This window comes from Vulpes vulpes, chromosome 1 (assembly GCF_048418805.1).
Source record: "Vulpes vulpes isolate BD-2025 chromosome 1, VulVul3, whole genome shotgun sequence".
In the NCBI taxonomy this organism is placed as follows: domain Eukaryota; kingdom Metazoa; phylum Chordata; class Mammalia; order Carnivora; family Canidae; genus Vulpes; species Vulpes vulpes.
Window position 1 is genome coordinate 68,208,885 of NC_132780.1, and position 12,078 is coordinate 68,220,962.

Sequence of the window (12,078 nt, forward strand, 5' to 3'; positions counted from 1 at the left end):
CAGGGAGAAAGAAACATAAAAGCAATATCTGTGTATAGGTGTCGTGTTGCTAAAGATAAGCATTTTCTTAAATACAGTTTACAGTGTCCATCATCATTTGATTTTCCTTTGAAAGGGACTGCCTATTTTTTATTACAAGTATTAGGGAAATTCTGACAAATAAGAATCTTAACATAATGATTCCCATTTCTTTTACTGAATTTATATCTTTCCTTCTTTTATTTTTCAGGATGAACGGTTTCCAAGGGGTACTGGTCTGGAGTCCGGGACTCGCATCCAGTCTGTTCTTTGTTTACCAATTGTCACTGCAATTGGTGATTTGATTGGTATCTTGGAGCTCTACCGGCACTGGGGCAAAGAAGCCTTCTGTATGAGTCACCAGGAGGTGAGGCTAGCCCCTTGACCACACTCATTATTGTTCAGTTAATGAATGAGTATTTAAAACCACAGTTTGGGCAGCCCTGGTGGCTCAGTGGTTTAGCACTGCCTTCAGCCCAGGGTGGGATCCTGGAGACCCAGGATCGAGTCTCATGTCGGGCTCCCTGCATGGAGCCTGCTTCTCCTTCGGCCTGTGTCTCTGCCTCTCTCTCTCTCATGAATAAATAAATAAAATCTTTATAAATAAATAAGTAAGTAAGTAAGTAAAACCACAGCTTGCTTGACAGTGTTTTGATGGTTTTTAAAAACCTTTATTTTTGTTTTGTAGTTACTTGGAGAGAAAACTGATTACATTAGGAATATAGTAATTTATTTTAGTTAAAAAGAATCCATTCTAACAATAAAAATAGAAGTATGCTGGAAAAAAAAATAGAAGTATGCCATATTGTGCATCAAATAAAGTAGCAGGATGACTTTGGAACGTTTTTGCATTCTGGTTGGCTATGTTTCCCTAAAAATGTCCTCTTCCTAGAGGATATCCCGAAGAAAGATTCCAACATCAAATACATTTGGAAAACGATGAGTTCCACACACTATTCCCTGGATCAGAATCGGCTCATTAATCCTTAACCCAAATGCCACAGTGATCTCTCTGTCACTTCCAGCTTACAAATGCGCAAGACCCTCAGTGGCCTATACCCCATCCACTTGGCAGGCCATCCCAGCTTCTGCTCATCCTCTGTTTAGATTGCACGTGTCCCCGTTGCCCCCCACCCTAGTTGCTTCCTGCAGGTGCGTCCTCACATGTCGCCATGCTGAAGAGGAGGCCTTCCCTGAACACTGCTCATAGCCTCAGGGGGATCCTCTGTGGCATTGCCCCTCCATCTGGTGTGACTCTTTTCCTCTGTGTCCCCTTGTCACCAGCTAAGACCCTGTGAACTTCTTTATTCTTTCTTGTCTTTCTTCTACAGTCTTCTATGAACTGTGCTGGTACTGGTGGTGCTGTGTCTCCAGCACCTAGACTAGTGCCTGTTACCGAGGAGGCACCCAGTGGATGTGTGGGAAGTGAATGAATAATAAAAGAAGTAGAATAGCTAGTAATTTGAAAACTTGTCAGCAAAATTTTAGAAATATTTCATCATTGTAAAGTGGTCATTGAAGCCATTTTAATAGTTTTTTTGATAAACTGAAAAATAATTATTTTATGTGAAAATCATTGGATGATGGCTCTCTTAAGCAATTCATCTTGCTTTTTGTCCACAGTTAAGAGGAGCTAGAGAACATTAAACTCAGTTATAAAGAGGCTGGAAATGTAAAAGACAAATCCTGTACATATTTAATTCTCTATTTGGCAAAATATTCAAATACTCAACAGCCTCAGAAAATACTTCATATTCATTTATGCTAGAGTCCTTTGTTAGGATGTCCGCATATGACTAATCAAAGGGTGTTTCATCCTTTTTTTTTTTAGGTTGCAACAGCAAATCTCGCCTGGGCTTCAGTAGCAATACATCAGGTGCAGGTGTGCCTTGGGGTGTTTTTACGGGACTCCCTAAGGGGAACTGTTTAAAGTATAGCCACTGGGGGACAGGGTGGGGGTTTATAAGTGACCCTAATGTGTTATTTTGGATATTAGGTATTTTGTTATTTCTAAAATTTTGTGTCTATTCATTTTTATTTACTTATTCCCTGCCTTAAATATCTTACAATTATTTATATATATATGTGTATGTATGCATATATATAATTATAATATATATGATTATAAATCATTTATGCCATAAATGATACATGTTCTATTATGGTTTTTGTTTTGTTTTGTTTTCCATTTCCTTTCCAAGGAAAGAAACAATCTCCTACTGGCAATAGCATTGCTATCTTTATGACTCCATTTTCTAAATTAAAGTGTCCTCTAAACCAAATGATATATGAAAACTTTTATCTCACATTTAAGATATCTGCTTCTCTAGAAAACATGATTTAATTAAAAATATTACAAGCCTTGTCGAGGTTCCTTGTAACTAGACTTCAGAGTTCAGGGACACAGTAGTGGTATAATTCTGCTTTGTATCTTCCACTTTTCATTGTCGTCTTTTTTTTTAAATCAATTTCAGCAAACTCAGGCTCTGTGATGAGAGGAGAAAAGCATATAGGATAATAGTATGAGACCTCTCAGATCTGATCGTAACAAGTATAAGTGGGACATGTGCCCAAGTTGCATTTTTTAAAGTGTAAAGTAGTTTTAAAGAGCAACTCTGGACGTAGACTGCCTTGATCTGCATGCTGGCTTCGTCACTTACTGACTCCAGAGTAGGAGCATGGTTCTAAACTTCTTTATGCTCCAATTATAAAAGTAAATCCCAAATCTGTAGAGTTTTGTGGTGATTAAATGACATAGTAACCCTAAAGCTATAGAACACAGCTCAGTGCATTTAAGCATTCAATAAATATAACTTGTTACTAATAGTATTACTACTTAAAAAACAGTGATTGTGTTGTGTCTTTTAAAATAAAATATGGTATGTAGTTCTCGGGGAATTGTTATTTTAAAAAAAGTAGAAGTCTCATATGACTCACATTTATTACTTTATACGGCAGGTGTGCAGAGGCCTTGCAAAACAAACTGAGCTGAATGACTTCCTACTGGATGTGTCCAAGTAAGTCTTTGTTTGTGGGGTGGCAGGCCGTTTCCTCAATCGGTGCTTTAGAGTAAGTGCAGACCAAGGAATAGGCACCACATGAGCCGTCTGTAGGAAGGGTGCTTGCTCCGGACCATAACATTATATTCTCCTCCGTGCTCACTTAACGAGTGAAGAACTGCGGATGTTCGTGTGCTCCTGTTAATTTGCAGTCTGGTGTATCTTTTCCAAGTAGACTCACTAGAGGGTGTTAAAGACACTAAGTACTTCTATTTTTGTAGGAGAGAATGCAGAGCAGTAGAGGGGGAGGAAATGTTCTAGTTTATTATTTTCCAAAAAGTCCTCTCTGACATTTTCTATAAATATGTCAGCAAAATATGTTATCAGTATTATTATTTTAATTTGCCCATGTTTGGTAGCTTAGATATCATTTTAAAGAAAATGTTCCATTTCCCTGAAATTGGACCTAGAAAAACCTCATTGGGCTGGCAGTGAAAGCAGTTACAGATACTTCTTACAGTCGAGATTCGTAATTGGTTTTGCCTGCTTCAGGCAAGATTGTCCATAGATCTGACCCTCTACTGAACTGCTGAAATCTAAGATAATGCCCCAGGATGTGGTCACTTCAGGGTCATGTCCTCTGGCAAGTTAATAGAAGAATAACATACCTGTTCTTCCCCAGCAGCAGCTCTGACTGTGCTCTCTCTCTTACATCACTCTGGCAGCACCTACTAACATGGGCATCCAGAAGTGTTGTAATCTCCATCACTAATTAGACTGAAGTTGCTGTTTGTGACACATGGGTTTCTTGAAATGTGGAATTAGAGAAGCATGGACATAAGAGTGCTCAGCTATGTCTGAGACAGAATCAGTGTCTCTGGGACACATGGCATTACTACCTGAGAACACGTGGAAAGGGAAGCCATGCACCTTCCCCTGCTCTAGTGTATCTGAATACCTTGAGAATCTTCCACAGTCTGGTTAAATCCCTGTAAATCTCTCCTCTAGGGGAAACCCATTTGATTTTACCATCTTTCCTGCTGTGCATTCCTCAGAGCAGTGATTAAGCATGTGCTAAGTCTTATTGGCTCCAAACTGACTAATTTGTCTTTTCAACAAAAGGCATTGTTTATCACTATTAAGTTATCTTAATTCTGAGTACATTGCTAAATTCACAGGAACCTAAAGTGAAAGCGGTACCTTGCCAATAGATCCTATATCAACATATTCCCTGAAATACATTCCTACTAATTCATCTGTTTATCAGGTTGACATTTTAATGGAGGTGCCATATATCTCCAAGAGATTTACTTGCTGTTTGTAATAATGAGTATATAATTCACTTGTGCAAAGTCGGTAGGCCATTAGCATTTCCTGTATTCTGATATTTCTTCTCAAAGGAATTACATTGCTTTCTCAGTACAGTTAAACTAACATTTTAACTATATTAATGAGATTTACCAAATTTAAATATTTTTGTTTCAGATATTCATGAAAATATTAAATCTGGTGAGCCCCATTTTATCCCTTCATGGTTTTAGTTAAATACTACAAAACTTTCTCTCAAAATAGGTACTTACCAATAAAATAATTACTTAATTTATCCTCTGAAATTAGAGACTTCATACCAAAGTAAATGATAAAGTTTCATTTATCTCTCTAAGGTAATATTATTGTCCATTTCCACAAAAGGACAGAAATCAACATATATGTTTTTTGCTTAAATGTAGAGAAAACTGGGAAATGTATTCAGTTTAATATGTTCTATGTTCCTATTTAGATTAATTACCAGTTTTATGTTCCTTTTTTCAGGACGTATTTTGATAACATAGTTGCAATAGACTCTCTACTTGAACACATAATGGTAGGTTGCTTTTTATCTTGAAAATGATTGTATTGAACCCTTAGATTCATGTCCTAATACATGGTGGAATATTTTCATGTATTGGGTATATAAACAGTTTTAAATATGATGAAAAGATGGTGCTTGGTGGGTGGAGGTGTTGCTCTGATTTGTCACTTTTGATTCATTTTGGAGGGGTTTGAATAACTTTTGGAAAAATATCTGTGTTTTTCATTATTTAGTGGTGAGCTATACTTTGAGAAAACATTTAATTCCTTTTTATATTCTCCAAAACACCTTTTGCATATCAACTAGATTAGGAATTCCCAACTGATTCTTTTTGATCTTGAGGTTGATTCTATTTACTTTCGTCTTAAGTCTTCCTCTCTATCTGGAAGACTAACAGGTGCTTGGAGCTGAAAGCCATAGGAAGTTGGGTTTCATCTGTATTTTCTTGTTGTTGCTTTAGTGCTCGGCAAGACTCCATTAGAGAAGTGGCTTCTGGCCAAATTGACCTGTATGTGTGCTCCACACATGATCAGGCTTCTTGGTGCCATTCTTACCCTGTTGTGTATTTTGATAAGGGTTCTTGCTCCATCCCATTTTCCTGTCTTTTCTCAAAAGATAATAGCCTGCACAATTTCACTTAGGCTTATAGGCTCGGCTCCAGTCTTCATGATACACAATGATGTATTTCTCTTTGATATCATGGCAGGTGAGTATGGAGTGTGATATGCTCTATGTTTTGTAGACAGAAAGTTTATGAACGGAATTAGTAACATTAGGGGTTATTGCTTTCAGCCCATTCCTTACATAGTTATATTGATGGTTTTATTTGGATGAAAAAGAGTACTTAGTTGCATTGTAAAAAATTGGTTATAACAAAATTTCAGGAGTTTGTAAAGAAGTCAAAAATATTAAGAAAACTTAAAATATCAATATATGGATTGACACAGCTTGACTAGGGGTATAAGAAACACTCGTTGATTGATGTTATTAATGTTATCTTTTTATTTTTTAATTTAATTTATTTGTTTATGAGAGACAGAGAAAGAGTCAGAGACACAGGCAAAGGGAGAAGCAAGTTCCATTCAGGGAGCCTGATGTGGGACTCGATCCTGGGACCTCAAGATCATGCCCTGAGCTGAAGGCAGACGCTTAACCCACTGTGCCACCCAGGCATCCCCGTAATGTTATCCTTTTAAAAACAATTTATTGAGATATAATTCACATATCACAGTATTCATCCATTTAAAGTGTTCAATTCAGTAGTTTTTAGAATATTCAAAGATATGTGCAACCATCACCAGTCAATTTAGAACATTTTCATTACCTCCAAAAGACACTCCATATCCTTTTAGCCATCACCTACTTATGCCCTCATCCTATTGCCTCCCACCATTCCCTCCCCCAATCCTAAGAAACCACTAATCTACTTTTTTTTTTTATGTATTTACCTATTCTGGACATCTCACATAAAAGAGATCAGTAATGTGTGGCCTTTTATGCCTGGCTTTTTTCACTTAGCACACTGTTTTCAAAGTCCACCCATGCTGTAGCAAGTTCCAGAACTTCATTCCTTTTTATGGCTAAGTGATACTCCATTGTATGGATATCCATACCACATTTTTTATCCTTTCATTGGCTGATAAATATTTGGATTGTTTCCACATTTTAGCTAATGTGAAAAGTGCTGATTTAAACATCTCTATACATTTCTTTTTTATTTGAATACTTGTTTTCAGTTATTTTGGGTGTATCCTTAGGAATGAAATTGCTGGTTCATATGAGAAGTGAGTGTTTAAGTTTTCAAAGAACTGCCAGACTGTCTTCTGTGCGGTTGTATCATCTCACATTCCCATCAGCAGTGCACACAGGTTCCAGCTTCTCCATATTCTCACCAGTGCTGACTATCATCTAGCTTTTCAGCCTAATACCAGTATTATCCAAAGGTAGAAAAAAGAAAAGCCCTTGAGCAGAAGATTGATACAAAAAGCCAGAAATAATAAAAAAAAATTAAAAAAAAAAAAAAAAAAAAAAAGGGATCCCTGGGTGGCGCAGCGGTTTGGCGCCTGCCTTTGGCCCAGGGCACGATCCTGGAGACCCGGGATCGAATCCCACGTCAGGCGTCTGGTGCATGGAGCCTGCTTCTCCCTCTGCCTGTGTCTCTGCCTCTCTCTCTCTCTCTCTCTCTCTCTCTCTCTCATAAATAAATAAAAAAAAAATTAAAAAAAAAAAAAAAAAAGCCAGAAATATATGAGAACCACAAATCCAGGAGTAAAGATTACATCACAGCTAAAAAGAGCGTTCACCCCAAGAATGCAAGAGTGGTTCAACAGTAAGCAACAGAGTGATTAACTGAGTAAAGGAAGAAAAACTACATCATTGTAATGAGACACAAAGATTTTGTAATGCTCAACACCCCTAGATGCAAACTCAGCGAATTAGGAATAGAAGGAAAACTCGTTAAGTTGTTAAATAGTATCTGGTGGAAACAACAGACACTCTTGACAGTGTAGGAGGAGAACTGTATACATTGAGGAGAAATCTGTTAAGCTCACTGCTTGCCTCCAGCACTGCTCTTGTTTTCACTGAATTCTAAATCCACTCTTGTTATCAGAAACCGTTTCCACTTACAAGTAAACCTCTGTGTGTGAGTGCACATGTGTGCACACTCATGCATATGCATGTGCATGTATAGAAGAGGCGGATGGCTTTTAGAATGACCTTCTAAAGCTTGGAGTTCATAAATATTCTCAAAATATATCTAGGATTTCCCAATTTCTTTTCAGAGTGTGAGAGCACCATTTCAAACTGAAAGCCTAATATTTGGAGAGAATGAAAAATGTAAACATGTTCAAAATCACTAATCTTAAAACAGAAGACTTGCTCACTGCCTACAATTGTTCTTAAGTTGATTTTCTTGATTTTCAACATAATAACATTATCACTGAACAGTAGAACTTTGTCTTATCAAATATGTGCAGTCTTATCTTTTTCTTATCTAAGTGTGTGGGTTTTTTTATTGAAGTGTAACTGACAACATTGTATTAGTTTCAGGTGTACAATGTAATGATTCGTCGCCTGCGTACATGGCGAAGCGATCACCCTAATAAGTCTAGTTATCAAAAGTCACCATAAAAGGTTACCCACCCTGGGGATCCCTGGGTGGCTCAGCAGTTTAGTGCCTGCCTTTGGCCCAGGGCACGATCCTGGAGTCCCGGGATCGAGTCCCACGTCAGACTCCCGGCGTGGAGCCTGCTTCTCCCTCCTCCTGTGTCTCTGCCTCTCTCTCTCTCTCTATGTCTATCATCAATCAATCAATCAATCAATCTTAAAAAAAAAAGGTTACCCCCAATTTTTTTTTATGATGAGAACTTTCAAAATCCACTCTCCCAGCAACCTTCAAATATGTGCTGTAATACCATTGAATATAGTCACCATGCTTGCACACCACATCCCCGTGACCTCTTCATTTCACAATTCGAGGTCTGGACCTCCCACCTTCCTCCATTTTGTCCACCCACACTCCCCTCCCAACTGGCAACTGCCACCCTGTTCTCTCTATCCATGGATTTTGTTTTGTTTTGTTTGTTTTGTTTCTTAGGTACCAGATAGTCTTGACTTACCCTGTCTGACTTATTTTACTTAGCATAATAGCCTTCAGATCCATTTGTCTTGTCACAAAAGGCAAGATTTCATTCTTTTTTATGACTGAATAGTATTCTATTATATGTACATATACTGCAGATTATCCACTTATCCATTGGTGGATTGGTTGTTTCTATATCTCGACTATTGTAAATAATGCTGCAGAGAATGCGATGGTGTAGATATATTAGTGGTTTTGTTTTCTTAGAGTAAGTACTCGAACGTGGAATTCTTGGGTCATATGGTAGGTCTGTTTTTAATGTTTTTAAGAACTTTCCATAGTAGCTACACTAATTTACATTCCCACCAACAGTGCACAAGAATTCTCATTTTTCCACATCCTTTCCAGCATTTGGTATTTCTTATCTTTTTCACACTGGTCCTTCTAACAGGTTTTGGTTGAAACCTCATTGTGGTTTTGGTTTGCATTTCTCTGGTGATTAATAATGCTGAGCATCTTTTCATGTGCCAGTCAGCCAACTGCAAGTCTTCTTAGGAAAAATGTCTGCTCAGATCCTCTGCCCATTTATTAGTTGGATTGTTTTTTGCTATTGAGTCATATGAATTTTTAAGATATATTTTGGATATTTGTATTTACAGATACATAATTTGTAAATATTTTCTTCCATTCAGTGGGTTCCCTCTTCATTTTGTTGATGGTCTCCTTTGCTGTGTAGAAGCTTTCTAGTTTGAGTAGTCCCACTTATTTTTGCTTTTGTTGCCTTTGCTTTTGGAATCAGATCCAAAAGCAAAAACAATCAAATGAAAACATTGCCAAGACCAGTGTCAAAGAACTTGCTGTCGGTGTTTTGTTCTTGGAGTTTTCTGGTTTCAGGTCTTCCATTCAAGTCTTCAATCCATTTTGAGTTAATTTTTTATATGTTATAAAATACTAGTCCAATTTCATTCTTTTCCATTGTGGCTGTCTAGTTCTCCTGGCACCATTTATTGAAGAGACTGTCCTTTCTCTATTTATATTCTTGCCTTCTTTGTCGTAAATTCATCAACCATTTATGTGTGGATCCTCTATTCTGTTCATTCGATCTACATTTCTACCATTCTGTTTTGATTCCTATAGCTTTGTAATATAGTTTGAAACCAGGGAACATGATACTTCCAGCTTTGGTTCTTTCTCCAGATTGCTCTGCCTATTTGAGGTATTTTGTAGTTACATACTCATTTTTTTTTGTTCTAGGTCTATGAAAAATTCCATTGGGATTTTGATAGAGATTGCATCAAATCTGTAGATTGCTTTGGGTAATATGGATATTTAACAATATTGGTTCTTCCAATCCATGAGTGTGGAGTATCTTTCCGTTCAGTGTCTTTAGTTTTTTTCATCAATGTCTTAAAATTTCCAGTGTATAGGTCTTTCACTTCCTTGATTAATTGTATTCCTAGGTATTTTATTCTTTGGATGCAAACATAAATGGGATTGTTTGCTTAGTTTCTCTTTCAGATAGTTCATTTTTGATGTATAGGAATGCAACAGGGAGTGCCTAGGTGGCTCAGGCGGTTGAGCATCTGACTTGGTTTTGACTCAGGTTGTGATCTCATGGGTTGAGCATTGGGTTCACACTCAACAGGGAGTCTGCTTAAAGATTCTCTCCCTTTGCCCCTCCCCCCACTCATTCCCTCCCCCTCAAATAAATAAATAAAATCTTTTTTTTTTAAAGGAAGGAATTCAGTACATTTTTGTTATGTTTTTGTACCCTCCAACTTTACTGAATTTGTTCATTAGTTCTAACATAACAATTCTTTTTGGTGGAGTTTTTAGGGTCTTCCATATATCAAATCAGGTCAGTTTTACTTCTTTTTATCAAATTTGGTTGCATTTTATTTCCTTTTCTTGCATTGTTGCTCTGGCTAGAACTTCTAATACTATGTTGAACAACAGTGGTGAGAGTGAGTATTCTTGTCTTATTCCTAATCCTAAAGGAAATGCCTTCAGCTTTTTATCATTGAGTATGATGTCAGTTCTCCCATGTTTGGTGAGCATCTTCAGGGCTGTGACTTTGAATTCTATCAGTAAGCCTCTTATGTCCATTTCATTAGTTGTTTTTCCTGAGGTTTTATCTTACTCCTTTGTTTGGAACATGTCCTCTGTTTTCTTCATCTTGCTTGACTTCTGTGCTTGTTTCTATGTAGTACGTGACACAACTGTCTTGTGCTGGTGCTGAAGGAGGACCTTGTATAGGTAGTGAACCTTATCATCCCACTCACCCTAGTGCTTGTTGTCTTCCAGCCTTGTGGTTATCGAAGTGGCCTGATTTATCCTTGATGGGTCCCCATTGCTGTGGGCATGCCAAGACATAGCAGTGTTGCTCAGGGGAAGGTTTTGGTCAGCACTGGGTATCTGGCTGATTGGAACCTAGAGCATCAGGCAGCAGCTCTGGAAGTATGTGGTGTAGACAATCCCATGGGACCACAGTGTGAGCCCTGCTGGCCTCTAGACCATGTGATCTGGAGAGGTCTGCAGGGTGACAGCTGTAAAAATTGGGGCTCCAGATAAGTGTATGAACTCCTTCCTGAGAGGTAGCAGCGAGTTGTCACAAGGCCAGGGGAGAGCATGGAGATGGTGTCCCTGCTTTCCCTGATGAGTCCTCCATGGTCTTTTGTTTTTATCGTTTTTATTGTGAATGATTGCTGAATTGCATCACATGCACTTTGACAACCATGAAGGTAATTGTGTGATTTTTTTCCTTTGTTTTATTGCAATTATGAAATAATAGAGTTTATGATACTAAACAGTTCTGATTAAAGTGTAATTTTTAAATACCATAATCTTAATTTATCCCTGAGTTTGATTTGCTAAAATCTTTATTTGAGTTCTTTTCTGTTTCCAAGGTCAAGTTGGTCTGTGATTTTCTTTTTTATAGTATCTCTGTCAATTTTCAGTATCAGTGGTGTAGCAGGGGTTCTAAAAATAACTGAAAAGGTTTTGTTCTTTCTGAACATAGAACACTGTAAATCAGATGTGAATTTATTTGTTGAAGATTCTTAAGTAATTCTTTTTTGAAATCATTTTCGCTGAGGCCTCTTATAGGGATAATTCTTTGACAATTTTACAGTTCTCTTTTTGATTAACTTCTATTCAGATTTTTCAGCTTCTTTTTCTAGAAAATTTCCTTTTTCTAGAAAATTATCTATTCCATTCAGACCTTTATAAATATTAACATAAACAGGTGCCAGAGTATGAAACAATTAACATGACCTAGGCATTAGGGACACAAATTTCACTTTTCATAATGTAATCTCTAATAGTATAGAATCATGATTATTATTTGATAATTCAAGATCCCATGAGTTTGCAGGATAAATGGGTGATTCTTCTGTTTGCCAGCAATACTATCTCCCTAACTTTATGTCATTCATCCTTCCTCAAATATTTATTGAGGGTGCTTAGGCTATGGAGATCTTATATGTTCTAACCTACAGGTTGGCAAACTTTTTTTTTGTTAAATGTCAAATAGGAAAGTTTTATGCTTCGTGGGCTGTACTCTATTGCATTCACTCAGCTCTGGCATTGTAGCATATTCGTAAAGGAATGAACATAATTCTTTCCCA

The 12,078-nt window shown here is 37.3% G+C and overlaps 1 protein-coding gene across 7 annotated transcripts in view; it reads left to right on the forward strand.

Annotated features, from left to right (window-relative positions):
* The window catches only part of PDE10A (phosphodiesterase 10A), a 591,886-nt gene that overhangs the window by 513,374 nt on the left and 66,434 nt on the right, over nucleotides 1–12,078 (forward strand). For all 7 annotated transcript variants that reach the window (XM_072766442.1, XM_072766447.1, XM_072766434.1 and 4 more), the window contains 4 exons: nucleotides 230–385; nucleotides 1,850–1,900; nucleotides 2,977–3,035; nucleotides 4,830–4,881. In XM_072766442.1, coding sequence (XP_072622543.1) covers nucleotides 230–385; nucleotides 1,850–1,900; nucleotides 2,977–3,035; nucleotides 4,830–4,881 — 318 coding nt within the window. The remainder of the gene's footprint in view (nucleotides 1–229; nucleotides 386–1,849; nucleotides 1,901–2,976; nucleotides 3,036–4,829; nucleotides 4,882–12,078) is intronic.